The sequence below is a fragment of the Bufo bufo genome, chromosome 3, assembly GCF_905171765.1.
Source record: "Bufo bufo chromosome 3, aBufBuf1.1, whole genome shotgun sequence".
Lineage (NCBI taxonomy): Eukaryota > Metazoa > Chordata > Amphibia > Anura > Bufonidae > Bufo > Bufo bufo.
The window spans coordinates 6,232,707-6,251,792 of record NC_053391.1 but is presented as its reverse complement, the minus strand read 5'-3'; the positions used below and the strand labels follow the sequence as shown (position 1 = coordinate 6,251,792).

At 47.2% G+C, this 19,086-nt stretch overlaps 1 protein-coding gene across 1 annotated transcript in view; it reads left to right on the top strand.

Annotated features, from left to right (window-relative positions):
• Positions 1-1,186: 1,186 nt before the first annotated feature.
• GPR156 (G protein-coupled receptor 156) overlaps positions 1,187-19,086 on the top strand; it is a 28,547-nt gene continuing 10,647 nt past the window's right edge. The window contains exons 1-7 of the mRNA XM_040421732.1: positions 1,187-1,427; positions 4,547-4,665; positions 6,052-6,175; positions 6,381-6,491; positions 10,308-10,433; positions 11,955-12,050; positions 12,273-12,509. Of these exons, the coding sequence (XP_040277666.1) occupies positions 1,320-1,427; positions 4,547-4,665; positions 6,052-6,175; positions 6,381-6,491; positions 10,308-10,433; positions 11,955-12,050; positions 12,273-12,509 (921 nt within the window). The 5' untranslated portion in view covers positions 1,187-1,319. The remainder of the gene's footprint in view (positions 1,428-4,546; positions 4,666-6,051; positions 6,176-6,380; positions 6,492-10,307; positions 10,434-11,954; positions 12,051-12,272; positions 12,510-19,086) is intronic.

Sequence of the window (19,086 nt, the reverse complement as noted above, 5' to 3'; positions counted from 1 at the left end):
CATTTCTCATTTCAGAACTGCAGGGGTTAATTCCTCCCCACCTCTTCAGTGACATCTCCGTCTACAGAAGCCCATTCACCTGCATTCACCTGAGTGAGCCGTGTTGCCACCCTGTGGTCATTCCTGGGTACTGCACCACCAGTGATCACAGATCTTTATGTGAGGACCTGAGCTCATCAATATCTGGTCCTTCTGCTGACAATCCACATTCTGCAGATTACTGTGGCGAAGGCGGCACCCCAAGTCCAGAGCGGGCACTGAGGAGGACGCTGCACCCCAAGTCCAGAGCGGGCACTGAGGAGAAGGCTGCACCCCAAGTCCAGAGCGGGCACTGAGGAGAAGGCTGCACCCCAAGTCCAGAGCGGGCACTGAGGAGAAGGCTGCACCCCAAGTCCAGAGCGGGCACTGAGGAGAAGGCTGCACCCCAAGTCCAGAGCGGGCACTGAGGAGAAGGCTGCACCCCAAGTCCAGAGCGGGCACTGAGGAGAAGGCTGCACCCCAAGTCCAGAGCGGGCGCTGAGAAGGCTGCACCCCAAGTCCAGAGCGGGCACTGAGGAGAAGGCTGCACCCCAAGTCCAGAGCGGGCACTGAGGAGAAGGCTGCACCCCAAGTCCAGAGCAGGCACTGAGGAGAAGGCTGCACCCCAAGTCCAGAGCGGGCACTGAGAAGAAGGCTGCACCCCAAGTCCAGAGCGGGCACTGAGGAGAAGGCTGCACCCCAAGTCCAGAGCGGGCACTGAGGAGAAGGCTGCACCCCAAGTCCAGAGCGGGCACTGAGGAGAAGGCTGCACCCCAAGTCCAGAGCGGGCACTGAGGAGAAGGCTGCACCCCAAGTCCAGAGCGGGCACTGAGGAGAAGGCTGCACCCCAAGTCCAGAGCGGGCACTGAGGAGAAGGCTGCACCCCAAGTCCAGAGCGGGCACTGAGGAGAAGGCTGCACCCCAAGTCCAGAGCGGGCGCTGAGAAGGCTGCACCCCAAGTCCAGAGCGGGCACTGAGGAGAAGGCTGCACCCCAAGTCCAGAGCGGGCACTGAGAAGGCTGCACCCCAAGTCCAGAGCGGGCGCTGAGGAGAAGGCTGCACCCCAAGTCCAGAGCGGGCACTGAGAAGGCTGCACCCCCAGTCCAGAGCGGGCACTGAGAAGGCTGCACCCCAAGTCCAGATCATATAAAAATGGTGTCACTGGAATGAGCCTGCAGTGACAGTCGGGACCCCTCTGACCTTGTCCTAATAGGACTGTGCTGGAATCTGCCACTTCTATGACTGGGAGACTGTGGCAGGTTCTGGATGCCAGTGGGTGAGCCTGGCACTGGGCACAGGATATGGAGCCCGCCCTGAACTGCAGCGCCCTGCACCAGTGTCATCTGCACCCAAGACTGGACAAACTGGAAACTGTGGGAATATTACAGGATCTGTGCCGGGCATCGAGGGTAAGAGGAACAGTATCACACAGGATAGGATTAGATACACAGCTCAGCAGACAGTATCACACAGGATAGGATTAGATACACTGCTCAGCAGACAGTATCACACAGGATAGGATTAGATACACAGCTCAGCAGACAGTATCACACAGGATAGGATTAGATACAGCAGCCCAGCAGACAGTATCACACAGGATAGGATTAGATACACAGCTCAGCAGACAGTATCACACAGGATAGGATTAGATACACAGCTCAGCAGACAGTATCACACAGGATAGGATTAGATACACAGCTCAGCAGACAGTATCACACAGGATAGGATTAGATACACAGCTCAGCAGACAGTATCACACAGGATAGGATTAGATACACAGCTCAGCAGACAGTATCACACAGGATAGGATTAGATACACAGCTCAGCAGACAGTATCACACAGGATAGGATTAGATACACGGCTCAGCAGACAGTATCACACAGGATAGGATTAGATACACGGCTCAGCAGACAGTATCACACAGGATAGGATTAGATACACAGCTCAGCATTCTGTATCACACAGGATAGGATTAGATACACAGCTCTGCAGACAGTATCACACAGGATAGGATTAGATACACAGCTCAGCAGACAGTATCACACAGGGTAGGATTAGATACACAGCTCAGCAGACAGTATCACACAGGATAGGATTAGATACACGGCTCAGCAGACAGTATCACACAGGATAGGATTAGATACACAGCTCAGCATTCTGTATCACACAGGATAGGATTAGATACACAGCTCAGCAGACAGTATCACCCAGGACAGGATTAGATACACAGCTCAGCAGACTGTATCACACAGGATAGGATTAGATACACAGCTCAGCAGACAGTATCACACAGGATAGGATTAGATACACAGCTCAGCAGACAGTATCACACAGGATAGGATTAGATACACAGCTCTGCAGACTGTATCACACAGGATAGGATTAGATACACAGCTCAGCAGACAGTATCACACAGGATAGGATTAGATACACAGCTCAGCAGACAGTATCACACAGGATAGTATTAGATACACAGCTCAGCAGACAGTATCACACAGGATAGGATTAGATACACAGCTCACCAGACTGTATCACACAGGATAGGATTAGATACACAGCTCAGCAGACAGTATCACACAGGACAGGATTAGATACACAGCTCAGCAGACAGTATCACACAGGATAGGATTAGATACACAGCTCAGCAGACTGTATCACACAGGATAGGATTAGATACAGCAGCCCAGCAGACAGTATCACACAGGATAGGATTAGATACACAGCTCAGCAGACAGTATCACACAGGATAGCATTAGATACACAGCTCAGCAGGCAGTATCACACAGGATAGGATTAGATACACAGCTCAGCAGGCAGTATCACACAGGATAGGATTAGATACACGGCTCAGCAGACAGTATCACACAGGATAGGATTAGATACACAGCTCAGCATTCTGTATTACACAGGATAGGATTAGATACACAGCTCAGCAGACAGTATCACACAGGATAGGATTAGATACACAGCTCAGCCGACTGTATCACACAGGATAGGATTAGATACACAGCTCAGCAGACAGTATCACACAGGATAGGATTAGATACACAGCTCAGCAGACTGTATCACACAGGATAGGATTAGATACACACCTCAGCAGACAGTATCACACAGGATAGGATTAGATACACAGCTCAGCAGACAGTATCACACAGGATAGGATTAGATACACAGCTCAGCAGACAGTATCACACAGGATAGGATTAGATACACAGCTCAGCAGACAGTATCACATAGGATTAGATACACAGCTCAGCAGACAGTATCACACAGGATAGGATTAGATACACAGCTCAGCAGACAGTATCACACAGGATAGGATTAGATACAGCAGCCCAGCAGACAGTATCACACAGGATAGGATTAGATACACAGCTCAGCAGACAGTATCACACAGGATAGCATTAGATACACAGCTCAGCAGACAGTATCACACAGGATAGGATTAGATACACAGCTCAGCAGACAGTATCACACAGGATAGAATTAGATACACAGCTCAGCAGACTGTATCACACAGGATAGGATTAGATACAGCAGCCCAGCAGACAGTATCACACAGGATAGGATTAGATACACAGCTCAGCAGACAGTATCACACAGGATAGCATTAGATACACAGCTCAGCAGGCAGTATCACACAGGATAGGATTAGATACACAGCTCAGCAGGCAGCATCACACAGGATAGGATTAGATACACAGCTCAGCAGGCAGTATCACACAGGATAGGATTAGATACACACCTCAGCAGACAGTATCACACAGGATAGGATTAGATACACAGCTCAGCAGGCAGTATCACACAGGATAGGATTAGATACACAGCTCAGCAGACTGTATCACACAGGACAGGATTAGATACACAGCTCAGCAGACGGTATCACACAGGATAGGATTAGATACACAGCTCAGCAGGCAGTATCACACAGGATAGGATTAGATACACAGCTCAGCAGACTGTATCACACAGGATAGGATTAGATACACAGCTCAGCAGACAGTATCACACAGGATAGGATTAGATACACAGCTCAGCAGACAGTATCACACATTTTAGGATTAGATACACAGCTCAGCAGACAGTATCACACCGGATAGGATTAGATACACAGCTCAGCAGACATTATCACACAGGATAGGATTAGATACACAGCTCAGCAGACTGTATCACACAGGATAGGATTAGATACACAGCTCAGCAGGCAGTATCATACAGGATAGGATTAGATACACAGCTCAGCAGGAAGTATCACACATGACAGGATTAGATACACAGCTCAGAAGACAGTATCACACAGGATAGGATTAGATACACAGCTCAGCAGACAGTATCACACAGGACAGGATTAGATACACAGCTCAGCAGACAGTATCACACAGGAGAGGATTAGATACACAGCTCAGCAGACAGTATCACACAGGATAGGATTAGATACACAGCTCAGCAGACAGTATCACACAGGATAGGATTAGATACACCTGATACGTACTTGGTGCTCACTCGCGGTGTTTGCTCCTCTCGCAGGCACCGGACGTGGCGCTCATTTCCGTGGCGGTGCAGGGGGTCCTCGGGTCTCTTCTCACCTGTGGACTTTTCTTGTCCATCTTTTTCTTCATCTTCACCATTCGCTTCCGGAAAAACAGGTAAGTCAGAGTCAGGTAGGAAGGTGTGAATGTAATAGTGGCCCCTGGGGTCTGCACCTCGGGGGCCCTTATTGATGTGGCTCTCAGGAAACAGTTTCTTTAGTGTCTCTATTACAGACTCGCTCTATGGCCCCTTGCAGACGAGCGTGACGGATCAGGTCCGGATGCGTTCAGTGAAAAATGCGCGATTTCGCAAGCAAGTTCAGTCAGTTTTGTCTGCAATTGCGTTCAGGTTTTTTTTTGTGCGGGTGCAATGCGTTTTGATGCGTTTTTCACGCGCTTCCGGATGCAATGGGTTTTCCACTGAAGCTCCAGGGCTGCGTGAAAAACTCAGAATATGGCTAAATGCACACGACCGTATGTGTTTTGCGGTCCGCAAATTGCGGACCCGCCCAAAAAAACGGATAACGTCCGTATGGCATCTGTTTTTTTAGCGGATCCATTGTAACAATGCCTATCCTTGTCCGCAAAATGGACAAGAATAGGACATGCTATATTTTTTTGGAGGGGCTACAGAACGGTCATACGGATGCGGACAGCACACGGTGTGCTGCCCGTATTTTTTGCGGACCCATTGAAATGAATGGGTCAGCATTCTATCTGCAAAAATAACGGAACGGACATGGAAACAAAGTACGTTCGTGTGCATGAGGCCTATAGAACATGCTGCGATTTTCATGCAACGCAGAAGTGATACGTGAAAAACAACGCTCATGTGCACAGACCCATTGAAATGAATGGGTCAGGATTGAGTGCAGGCGCAATGCGTTCCCATCACGCATTGCACCCGCATGGAAAACTTGCTCGTGTGAAAGGGGCCTATAATTCATGGTCAGTTACTCTGTAATTCCTTATCCAGAGCTGCATGCATAATTCTGCTGTTATATCATGTCTTATGTTCCAGCCACATCCAGAGCTGCATGCATAATTCTGCTGTTATGTCTTATACTGGGCTCACATCCAGAGCTCCTAGAGAAGCTTACATCCTACTGCTGCCCCACTGGAGATATAGGGGGTCATTTATTTTCCAGAAATACATATATTAGGCGTATTTCTGGCGGATCCACCGCCAGCGCACGGGGTTATTAAGACCCATAGTGTATTGTAGTACGTGCAGCTGCATCTCCCACAGCACATTTCAGCATAGTGCAGTGCTTTTATGGGAAAAACAGATTCCATGTCATCCAGCAGAACTGTGATTGTAGCTCTGGGTGTGACTGGAGTATAAGACATAACAGCAGAACTGTGACCGGAGCTCTGGATGTGACTGGAGTATAAGACATAACAGCAGTACTGTGGCTGCAGCTCTGGATGTGACTGGAGTACAAGGTTGCTCAGGATGAGTAGGGAGCCGTCCTGTGTGTCACCCGTCTCTGTGTGTTTTAGGATAGTGAAGATGTCCAGTCCCAACCTGAACCTGGTCATCGTGCTGGGCAGCGTCTTCTCCTACATCAGCGCCTTCATGTTTGCTGCGCAAGGACACACTGTCTCCATGGAAACGATAATTCAGGTATGTAGCAGTGCTGACCCCGCACCTGACCCCGCCTCCTCCCAGCCACTCTGTTGCAGATTCCTGTAAATTTGTAACCAATTAGGGTGATTTATCAGAAAGATCCTCCGCAACCCAAATTATTACTGGTACACTGATCTCTAGTCACATCCAAACCTGCATCACAAACATGTACTTGAAAGCGCTCATTTTTCTCTGCCTTCAGGCCCGGGTCAGTCTCCTCTATATTGGGCTCAGCCTTGTGTTTGGACCTCTGCTGGGGAAGAGCTGGAGACTTTACCGAGTGTTCACTCATCGAGTGCCGGATAAACGAGTGGTGAGTAATACTGGGGGCGCCGTGACTAACTGATTGGATCATATGCCCAGGATCCAGTGTACTGAGTAATACCTTACATTAATGATCCTGTATTATACTCCAGAGCTGCACTCAGTATTCTGATGCTGCAGTCACTGTGTACATACATTACTTATCCTGAGTTACATCCTGTATTATACTCCAGAGCTGCACTCACTATTCTGCTGGTGCAGTCACTGTGTACATACATTACTTATCCTGCACTGATCCTGAGTTACATCCTGTATTATACTCCAGAGCTGCGCTCACTATTCTGCTGGTGGAGTCACTGTGTACATACATTACTTATCCTGTACTGATCCTGAGTTACATCCTGTATTATACTCCAGAGCTGCACTCACTATTCTGCTGGTGCAGTCACTGTGTACATACATTACTTATCCTGTACTGATCCTGAGTTACATCCTGTATTATACTCCAGAGCTGCACTCACTATTCTGCTGGTACAGTCACTGTGTACATACATTACTTATCCTGTACTGATCCTCAGTTACATCCTGTATTATACTCCAGAGCTGCACTCACTATTCTGCTGGTGCAGTCACTGTGTACATACATTACTTGTCCTGTACTGATCCTGAGTTACATCCTGTATTATACTCCAGAGCTGCACTCCCTATTCTGCTGGTGCAGTCACTGTGTACATACATTACATTACTTATCCTGTACTGATGCTGAGTTACATCCTGTATTATACTCCAGAGCTGCACTCACTATTCTGCTGGTGCAGTCACTGTGTACATACATTACTTATCCTGTACTGATCCTGAGTTACATCCTGTATCATACTCCAGAGCTGCACTCACTATTCTGCTGGTGCAGTCACTGTGTACATACATTACTTATCCTGTACTGATCCTGAGTTACATCCTGTATTATACTCCAGAGCTGCACTCACTATTCTGCTGGTGCAGTCACTGTGTACATACATTACTTATCCTGTAATGATCCTGAGTTACATCCTGTATTATACTCCACAGCTGCACTCACTATTCTGCTGGTGCAGTCACTGTGTACATACATTACTTCTCCTGTACTGATCCTGAGTTACATCCTGTATTATACTCCAGAGCTGCACTCACTATTCTGCTGGTGCAGTCACTGTGTACATACATTACTTCTCCTGTACTGATCCTGAGTTACATCCTGTATTATACTCCAGAGCTGCACTCCCTATTATGCTGGTGCAGTCACTGTGTACATACATTACATTACTTATCCTGTACTGATCCTGAGTTACATCCTGTATTATACTTCAGAGCTGCACTCCCTATTCTGCTGGTGCAGTCACTGTGTACATACATTACTTCTCCTGTACTGATCCTGAGTTACATCCTGTATTATACTCCAGAGCTGCACTCCCTATTCTGCTGGTGTAGTCACTGTGTTCATACATTACACTACTTATCCTGTACTGATGCTGAGTTACATCCTGTATTATACTTCAGAGCTGCACTCCCTATTCTGCTGGTGCAGTCACTGTGTACATACATTACTTCTCCTGTACTGATCCTGAGTTACATCCTGTATTATACTGTAGAGCTGCACTCACTATTCTGCTGGTGCAGACACTGTGTACATACATTACTTCCCCTGCATGTTCAGTGTCTGCACAGAGCTTCTTCTGGTGATTTGCATTCTGGGTACTCTCTTCTTTACCCCCCTACGTTACCTGTATTACTGGAGCTCAGCCTCACTGTTAGGCCTCCTGCACACGACCGTTGCACCCGTGGCTGTTGTGCCGTTTTCCGTTTTTTTTCGCGGACCCATTGACTTTCAATGGGTCCACGGAAAAATCGGAAAATGCACCGTTTTGCAGCCGCATCCGTGATCCGTGTTTCCTGGCCGTGAAAAAAATATGACCTGTCCTATTTTTTTCACGGCCAACGGTTCACGGACCCATTCAAGTCAATGGGTCCGTGAAAGAACACGGATGCACACAAGATTGACTCTTCAGGTTAGAATATACTAAAAGAACTGTGTACATGACTGCCCCCTGCTGCCAGGCAGCAGGGGGCAGCCCCCCCCCCCTGTAGTTAACACATTGGTGGCCAGTGGGCCCCCCCCTGTAGTTAACACATTGGTGGCCAGTGCGGCCGCCCCCCCCCCCTCCCTTGTAGTTAACTCATTGGTGGCCAGTGGGCCCCCCCCCGTAGTTAACACATTGGTGGCCAGTGCGGCCGCCCCCCCCTCCCTCCCCTGTAGTTAACTTGTTGGTGGCCAGTGGGCCCCCCTCCCTCCCCTGTAGTTAACTCGTTGGTGGCCAGTGCGGCCGGCCCCCCTCCCTCCCCTGTAGTTAACTCGTTGGTGGCCAGTGGGCCCTCTCCCCTCCCTCCTAATTAAAATCTCCCTCCCCTATCATTGGTGGCAGCGGAGAGTACCGATCGGAGTCCCAGTTTAATCGCTGGGGCTCCGATCAGTAACCATGGCAACCAGGACGCTACTGCAGTCCAGGTTGCCATGGTTACTTAGCAATTTGTAGAACCATTATACTTACCTGCGAGCTGCGATCTCTGCGTCCGGCCGGGAGCTCCTCCTACTGGTAAGTGACAGGTCTGTGCGCCGCATTGCTTAATGACCTGTCACTTACCAGTAGGAGGAGCTCCCGGCCGGACGCAGAGATCGCAGCTCGCAGGTAAGTATAATGCTGCTACAAATTGCTAAGTAACCATGGCAACTGGGACAGCAGTAGCGTCCTGGTTGCCATGGTTACCGATCGGAGCCCCAGCGATTAAACTGGGACTCCGATCGGTACTCTCCGCTGCCACCAATGATAGGGGGGGAGATTTTAATTAGGAGGGGGAGGGAGGGGAGAGGGCCCACTGGCCACCAACGAGTTAACTACAGGGGAGGGAGGGGGGGCCCACTGGCCACCAACGAGTTAACTACAGGGGAGGGAGGGGGGCCCACTGGCCACCAACAAGTTAACTACAGGGGAGGGAGGGGGGCCCACTGGCTACCAACGAGTTAACTACAGGGGAGGGGGGGGGGGCGGCCGCACTGGCCACCAATGTGTTAACTACAGGGGGGGGGGCTGCCCCCTGCTGCCTGGCAGCACCTGCCAGGCAGCAGGGGGCAGTCATGTACACAGTTATTTTAGTATATTCTAACCTGAAGCGTCCCCATCACCATGGGAACGCCTCTGTGTTAGAATATACTGTCGGATTTGAGTTTCACGATGTAACTCAAATCTGACGGTATATTCTAACATAGAGGCGTTCCCATGGTGATGGGGACGCTTCAAGTTAAAATATACCATCGGATTGGAGAAAACTCCGATCCGATGGTATAATCCTGACTTTACATTAAAAGTCAATGGGGGACGGATCCGTTTGAAATTGCACCATATTGTGTCAACGTCAAACGGATCCGTCCCCATTGACTTGCATTGTAATTCAGGACGGATCCGTTTGGCTCCGCACGGCCAGGCGGACACCAAAACGACTTTTTTTTTCATGTCTGTGGATCCTCCAAAAATCAAGGAAGACCCACGGACGAAAAAACGGTCACGGGTCACGGAAAAACGGGACCCATTTTTGCGGACCGCAAAAAAATACGGTCGTGTGCAGGAGGCCTTAGGGAAGTTCAGGTCTATATATTTACTAGCTGTTTCTTACAACTAGCTGAATTGTGATTGCAGCTCTGGAGTATAACAGAGGCCAGGAATGTAATTTTTTCAGGTGACCCATGATATTTCTTGTGTGGTGGGTGTTGGGTGGAAGTTATAGAGTCATGTCTGCTGATGTCCCGATTACGGACTGCTCTTTCCCCCTGTAGATTATAAAGGACATCACGCTGCTGGGGCTGGAAGCTGCTCTGCTCTTCATGGACTCTCTGCTGCTTCTCTCCTGGGTGTTATCTGACCCTGTGACCTGTGTCCAGAATGTGAGCGCCAGCATTAAGGTGAGGCAGGAGACGAGTACATGAGGGATGGTCAGTGTATGGGTTTAGTGCTTGTAAAACTGTGGAGAACCGCAATAGCATCTATAAGACTGCTGCCACAGGGGGGCGCTGAACAGGCTGAGGGACCAGAGGAGTGTGCAGGTGACAAAGGAGTCTAGAGGGGACAGAGGTCCTGAAGTGTCAGGAGGAGGGGACGGGACAGAGGAGTCTGGAGAAGGAGCCAGAGGAGTCTGGAGAAGAAGCCAGAGGAGTCTGGAGAAGAAGCCAGAGGAGTCTGGAGAAGAAGCCAGAGGAGTCTGGAGAAGAAGCCAGAGGAGTCTGGAGAAGAAGCCAGAGGAGTCTGGAGAAGAAGCCAGAGGAGTCTGGAGAAGAAGCCAGAGGTGTCTGAAGGAGGGGACAGAGGTGTCTGAAAGAGGGGACAGAAGAGTGACCAGAGGGGTCAGGAGGAGGGACCATAGCAGTCTGGAGGGGGGGACCAGAGGAGTCTGCAGGAGGGGACAGAGAAATCTGGAGGAGGAAATATAGGAGTCTGGAGGAGGGACAAGAGGTGTCAGAAGAAGAAAACAGAGAAGTCTGAAGAAGGGGCCAGAGGAGTCTGGAAGAGGGGCCAGAGGAGTCTGGAAGAGGGTCCAGAGGAGTCTGCAGGAAGGGACAGAGAAATCTGGAGGAGAGGATATAGGAGTCTGGAGGAGTCCCCAGTATTCCGTCAGATGAGGCACAGCCCCCAGTATTCCGTCAGATGAGGCACAGCCCCCAGTATCCCGTCAGATGAGGCACAGCCCCCAGTATCCCGTAAGATGAGGCACAGCCCCCAGTATCCCGTAAGATGAGGCACAGCCCCCAGTATCCCGTCAGATGAGGCACAGCCCCCAGTATTCCGTCAGATGAGGCACAGCCCCCAGTATCCCGTCAGATGAGGCACAGCCCCCAGTATCCCGTCAGATGAGGCACAGCCCCCAGTATTCCGTCAGATGAGGCACAGCCCCAGTATTCCATCAGATGAGGCACAGCCCCCAGTATTCCGTCAGATGAGGCACAGCCCCCAGTATTCCGTCAGATGAGGCACAGCCCCCAGTATTCCGTCAGATGAGGCACAGCCCCCAGTATTCCGTCAGATGAGGCACAGCCCCCAGTATTCCGTCAGCTGAGGCACAGCCTCCAGTATTCCGTCAGCTGAGGCACAGCCTCCAGTATTCCGTCAGATGAGGCACAGCCCCCAGTATTCCGTCAGATGAGGCACAGCCCCCAGTATTCCGTCAGATGAGGCACAGCCCCCAGTATTCCGTCAGATGAGGCACAGCCCCCAGTATTCCGTCAGATGAGGCACAGCCTCCAGTATTCCGTCAGCTGAGGCACAGCCTCCAGTATTCTGTCAGATGAGGCACAGCCCCTACTATTCTGTCAGATGAGGCACAGCCCCCAGTATTCCGTCAGCTGAGGCACAGCCTCCAGTATTCCGTCAGATGAGGCACAGCCCCTACTATTCTGTCAGATGAGGCATTTTCTTTCTCTCCACTCCAGGCTGCAGAACGCGCCACATTCTGTGAAGTCACCAGGACGCACCTCTGCTCCTCCAAGTACATGGACTTCTGGATCGCTCTTCTTCTGGGGTTCAAGGTATAAACTCTGCAACAAGGGTCTGTCTGTGTCCAGCCGAATGATCTGTACTGTGTGTGTCAGTCTTTACTATAATCCTGGCATTGTAGTCATGAACCAATAGGCTTAAGATTGACACAGCTCTAGCCCCTCCCAGAAAAAAGATAATATACTGTATATCGAGAACTGCGAGCTCCATCCGTGGTTGGGAGGTTTTAGTGAATGACTTTCTTTTCATCTCAGGGCATGTTTCTGGTGTACGGCACTTACCTGGCCGGCCTGACCAAGAATATCAGCACTCCCCCGGTCAACCAGTCTCTGGTCATCATGGTGGGCAGCAGCCTGGTGATTGTGGCCACCGTGACCGTCCTGTCAGTGTCACGGTTCTTCTATAACTGGTCCAGCCTGGTCTATGGGGTGACAGCTGGAAGCGTCCTCCTCTGCACCACCACCATCACATGTCTCATCTTCATCCCACAGGTAAGTCTGACCATAAACACCTGGACATAGGGGCAGTATTCTAGTAGTTATATCCCTGTACATAGGAGCAGTATTATAGTAGTTATATTTTTGTACATAGGAGCAGTATTATAGCAGTTATATTCTTGTACATAGGAGCAGTATTATAGCAGTTATATTCTTGTACATAGGAGGCAGTATTATAGTAGATATATTCCTGTACATAGGAGCAGTATTATAGTAGTTATATTCCTGTACATAGGAGCAGTATTATAGTAGTTATATTCTTGTACATAGGAGGCAGTATTATAGTAGTTATATTCTTGTACATAGGAGGCAGTATTATAGTAGTTATATTCTTGTACATAGGAGCAGTATTATAGTAGTTATATTCTTGTACATAGGAGCAGTATTATAGTAGTTATATTCTTGTACATAGAAGCAGTATTATAGTAGTTATATTCTTGTACATAGGAGGCAGTATTATAGTAGTTATATTCTTGTACATGGAGCAGTATTATAGCAGTTATATTCTTGTACATAGGAGCAGTATTATAGTAATTATATTCTTGTACATAGGAGCAGTATTATAGTAGTTATATTCTTGTACATAGGAGGCAGTATTATAGTAGTTATATTCTTGTACATAGGAGCAGTATTATAGTAGTTATATTCCTGTACATAGGAGCAGTATTATAGTAGTTATATTCCTGTACATAGGAGCAGTATTATAGCAGTTATATTCTTGTACATAGGAGGCAGTATTATAGTAGTTATATTCTTGTATATAGGAGCAGTATTATAGTAGTTATATTCTTGTACATAAGAGCAGTATTATAGTAGTTATATTCTTGTACATAGGAGCAGTATTATAGTAGTTATATTCTTGTACATAGGAGGCAGTATTATAGTAGTTATATTATTGTACATAGGAGGCAGTATTATAGTAGTTATAGTCTTGTACATAGGAGGCAGTATTATAGTAGTTATATTCTTGTACATAGGAGCAGTATTATAGCAGTTATATTCTTGTACATAGGAGGCAGTATTATAGTAGTTATATTCTTGTACATAGGAGCAGTATTATAGTAGTTATATTCCTGTACGTAGGAGGCAGTATTATAGTAGTTATATTCTTGTACATAGGAGCAGTATTATAGTAGTTATAGTCTTGTACATAGGAGGCAGTATTATAGTAGTTATATTCTTGTACATAGGAGCAGTATTATAGCAGTTATATTCTTGTACATAGGAGGCAGTATTATAGTAGTTATATTCTTGTACATAGGAGCAGTATTATAGTAGTTATATTCTTGTACATAGGAGCAGTATTATAGTAGTTATATTCTTGTACATAGGAGCAGTATTATAGTAGTTATATTCTTGTACATAGGAGGCAGTATTATAGTAGTTATATTCTTGTACATAGGAGCAGTATTATAGTAGTTATAGTCTTGTACATAGGAGGCAGTATTATAGTAGTTATATTCTTGTACATAGGAGCAGTATTATAGTAGTTATATTCTTGTACATAGGAGGCAGTATTATAGTAGTTATATTCTTGTACATAAGAGCAGTATTATAGTAGTTATATTCTTGTACATAGGAGGCAGTATTATAGCAGTTATATTCTTTGTCAAATTTCTTTTTATTGACAAAAGGTAGCAGAGTAAAAACAGTGTCGGAACAAACCAACTTCACAGTTTGCCATACAAGACAAGGGCATCACATATAATGTACTTAGTTAGTAGTAAAGCATACAATTCTTCATAATATACATTGAATTATATCACAATAAGATTTAACATATTGAGTGTTGTATAAAGGACCTCACAACAAACCTAGATCCTGTGAAGTACCCTGTTTCCATAGCATAACTGTCCCTTGCATAGGTAAGCTTTATTATGAAGAATATATGTCAGTGAGTATTGGGATAATTATGTTTCCTGAGGTGAACTAATATTAATTCCTACCACCAGTATCTGTATGAGGAAGAAAAGTTCCAACCAGAAAAGGGGAATACAAGGAAGAGGAAAAGGGACAGTAGTCCTTAAATTTGGGATGGAAGGGAACTGGGGTGGTGAGGCCTCCTAGGGGAGACCCTCCTGAACACACATGTTCAAATGCTTTTCATGTATGTTTTGTCTAAACACGCTCTACCAGGAGTTGTTGGGTTTTGGTGGTCACGGATTGAAGTTATAATAAGGCGACTGTATAAATTGCATCTCTAACACCTTAGCACACCTGGGGGTCTGTTCTCTGGTTCCTGTATGTCAGCCATGGGGACCAAGTTTTAAGATATTTCTCATGCCGTCTGATCTCCCAACCAGCCAGCTCCTCCATTCTACATATCTGGTCTACTTTTATTTCCCAATGTGGGAGTGCAGGCGGTTCTTCACTGAGCCACTTCTGTGGAATTAGAAGCCTCGCGGCTTGTATTAAATGTGTAGGTAAGCTTGACTTGGATGGAGACAGGCCTGGAGTAGGAAGCCAGAGGAGCACCAATTCTGGCGATAGCTGGACATGTCTATTCATAACTTTGTCTATTACTTCAGATACTCCTTCCCAATACTCGCGTACTTTTGAACAAGACCAAAATATATGTGTTTGCGATCCACTCTCCTCCCCACACCTCCAGCACAGGTCGGAATTGCTGAGACCTTTAGTGAATAATTGTTTCGGGGTGTGATACCACTGGGTCAGTAACTTGTATGAGTGCTCTTGTACTCTCACGCATCTTGAGAATCCATGTGAGTGTGCGTGGATACGCAAAATATCCGTTTCTGAGAATTCCATATCTAGTTCTGTGGCCCAGGTTTTTAAATAATGTGGCATCCCTACAGGGTTTTGGACATTGAGTGCTAAGTATAATTTAGATATTAGCTTGTTAGGGGGCGACTCTAAATGCATCAGTTTCTCAAACCAAGTGGTTTCTGTTTTGCTCGGTCTTTTAGCAGTGGTTTGCTAACAGAATTAAATTCAATGGTATCTAAAAAGTTGCAGGACGACAGGACGTTGTTTAAGGGGTGTTGGTCATGAAGAGCACTGGATGCTCCGTCTAGGAATTCTTCTAAAGTGTAAGGGTGCATTTTGTTCCATGCTGGTGGTGCACTATCTGCATTAGGTCTAACTAGGAATGGAGCAAGGTCGGCTGGCATCAAGGATGACGGAGCAAGGAGCAGGCTTTTATCTTTGTTTAGCTGTTTAACAACAGCTACCGTGCCTTTAAGCAGCACATGTGAGTGTAGTGTAGAGGAGTTCAGGCCCCATAAACCAGCTCTCTGCCTCCTATCAAGTAGTGCGATCTCTATTTCTTTGCCTAAGATATTGGACCAAGGGGCATGGATATATAGCCACCTCTTCAGGTGTATGGCTTTATAATATAGCTGCGCATCAGGTAATGCCATACCTCCTTGAGCTTTTCTTAAAATCAGCGTGCGATGTGCCAGTCTCGCTCCCCTCCCCCTCCAAAGGAACGTGCTAAAGAGTCGTCTAATTTGCGTAAAGAAGGAAGAGGGAAGAAAGACAGGCAGCATCTGCATGGCATATAACAGTCTAGGCATAATAAATGCTTTCAGCATATTCTTCCGGCCCATCCACGATACATACGGGATCCGTAGGGTGTGTAACTGCTGTTGGATATCTTTCAGTAATGCAGCATAATTTAATTGGAATATTTTATCCAGTTTATAAGGAATTTTGATACCCAGGTAGGACAGGTGAGACGTTTGCCATATAAAGGGAGTGTTGGATTTGAGTAGACTGATCTGATTGGCTGGTGCGGACACATTCATTGCCTCTGATTTTGTATGATTCACTTTGAAGTTGGACACTTGTCCATACTGCTCGAACAGGGATAGCAGACGCGGGAAGGCCTCGACCGGGTTGGACACCATGACCAAGAGGTCATCTGCATATGCTGCATTAAGATGTTCAGTGGAGCTGTTCTCCAGTGTAATACCCTTGATATCTGGGTGCTCCCTAATAGCTTGTAGCAATGTTTCCATTACTAGAATGTACAAAGCAGGCGATAACGGGCAGCCCTGCCTCGTCCCGTTCCTTATGGGGAAGGAAGGCGACAGGGTGCCATTAACTCTGATCCGGGCGCTTGGGTCACCATACAGTGACATGATAGCATTCCTGAACTGCTGAGGAAAGCCAAACTTTTGCAAAGTACTCATCATATAGGTCCAATTCACCCGGTCGAAGGCCTTCTCCGCGTCTATACCCAGCAGGACCAGGGGAATTTTCTTTTTAATAGCTAGCTGCATGATGGACAGGATTCTACACGAGTTGTGACTGCCTTCCCTGCCAGGTACAAAACCTGTCTGTTCAGGGTTTATGAGTTTAGGGAGAAGAGCACTAATTCTGGTTGCCAAAAGTTTTGCCCAGATCTTGACATCAACGTTTAACAACGAGATTGGCCTATAGCTGCCACATAATTTAGGGTCTTTCCCTGGTTTGGGGAGGATAGTAACTGTGGCTTCGAGGGATTGCTTATGTAACTGGGAACCCTTCAGAAGCTCATTGCACCAGGCCGCCAAGCGGGGAGCTAGCTCTTTTGAGAATTTTTTGTAATAACCCACTGGGAAGCCGTCTGGGCCCGGGCTCTTCCCTAGTGGCATGGAACCTAGAAGTTTGGTGACCTCTTCTTCTGTAACAGGAGATAATAAAGCTTGACCTTCTACCTCGGTTAAAGTGGGTAGCTGCAGATGGTTTAGAAAGCTATCTATCAACGAATCTCTTGTTGCTGTGGATCCTGCTACTTCCTCTGGAAGGCCATATAGTTCTTTATAAAACTTTTGGAACTCTGTGGCTATATCTGACGTTTTGTGTAGGGTAGTGCCATCCTTAGTGTCAATACCTGCTATATACATGGAGTCCTTCTTTTGTTTAAGCAAAGAAGACATGAGTTTGGTGCCCCTGTCTCCATGGGAGTAAAAGCGGAACTGCGAGTACTGGTATGTCTTCGCATAGCTTATATTTAGGTGGTCTGTTAGCTGTTTACGTAAAGTGTTTAGTTTATCTCTGGCGTCTATAGCTCTGGACCGTTTATGCAGCGATTCGATATCAGCAATTTGCTTAAGTAGGTTATTTAAGTGCTCCTGTCTGTCCCTTTTGACCCTGCTGCCCAGTGCAATGAGCTCCCCCCTCATGACTTGTTTGTGCGTCTCCCAGACAGTTGTGAGCGGCATTCCTTCCGTGCAGTTCTCTTTAAAGAAAAGAGCCAATTTCTGACCCAGATTATTCAGGTCCGATTGTTTATCTAAAAGTGTCTCATTTAACCGCCATTGTCTGGCATGAATTGGCAATGTTGGGAATCGGAGTGAGGTAGTCACTGGAGCATGGTCAGAAACCGTGATGGGTTCAATGGTGGACCGCTTCAGCCTGTCCGCACAGCTGCCAGAGATCAGGACATAGTCCAGCCTCTTATAAGTGTTATGCGGGGCTGAAAAGAAAGAAAAATCTCTGTCGACAGGGTGGAGCAGTCTCCATGAATCCACCAGGTTGGCATCTGCAAGGTAGCTATTTACCCTGCCTAAGACCGCTTGTGTTAATTGTGAAGTGCCATCAGATGCATCTACTAAGGGGTTTAGTGTCATGTTTAGATCTCCACCTATTAGTCTTATCCCTTCCGCAAAGGAGGCAAACGTCTTCAGAGTGTTGATGAGCCATTTTGCTTGTCCCCTATTAGGGCAATATAAACTGGCAAGTGTCACCACCTGGGTACCAATTGAGCCCTTCACAAATATATAGCGCCCCTCTGGGTCCTCTTGTTTACAAATCAATTGAAAAGGGATTTTTTTAGATATGGCGATGCCCACTCCCCTAGCCGCCCCGCTCCATTCACTAGTAAACCAATGCTGGAAATATGTCTTGGGGAGGGTGGGCACACGCCCTGACTTAAGGTGCAATTCTTGCAGAAAACAGATATCAGTGTGCAGTTTTTTCATCAACCTTATGACTTGTGACCTCTTCTGCGGGGTGTTAAACCCTCTGACATTAAATGATGTACATTTAATCAATGCCATGGTATATTCCATATAGAATCTTTAGAGCGAGCAATAGTTTAGATTCACGTGTGTGACCAGGGAAACTAAATAACAAGAAAAACTTTAAAAGCAACTGAAGAGTGGAGTAAGTCTCCAACATGTGTGTCGGGTGACTTGTGCCTAACGCGCAGCCCGTCAGAAAAAGGCAAAGCGCGAATGGCCCAAGCCAGCCTGTTCTAAGGCGCTTGCACCAGGATTGCGCCAGTATTTCCCTGGTGAGTGCCATGTAGGACTGTGGCAGGTGGCAATACAGGTGGGGGAAGCCAACATGTCACATGAGCCATGGCAAACAAGGTAAAATAGTGTAAACAGCTTAACATCCTAGCCTGACCGGCCCAAGGCCGCACTTTGTCATGACAATGCTATATTTTAGTGCAAATGTGATGAAGCATGCAACATGTCTTTCAAATATAGGACCCTATTAAATGCAGCGCATGTGTTTAAAGTATTTACGTTCTCTAAACCTGATCCTGAGTGGGGTATTCCACCTCAGCAGCAGTGGCTCTACCAACCCGCCATGGAGCGGCCCATCCGCGGCATCACAG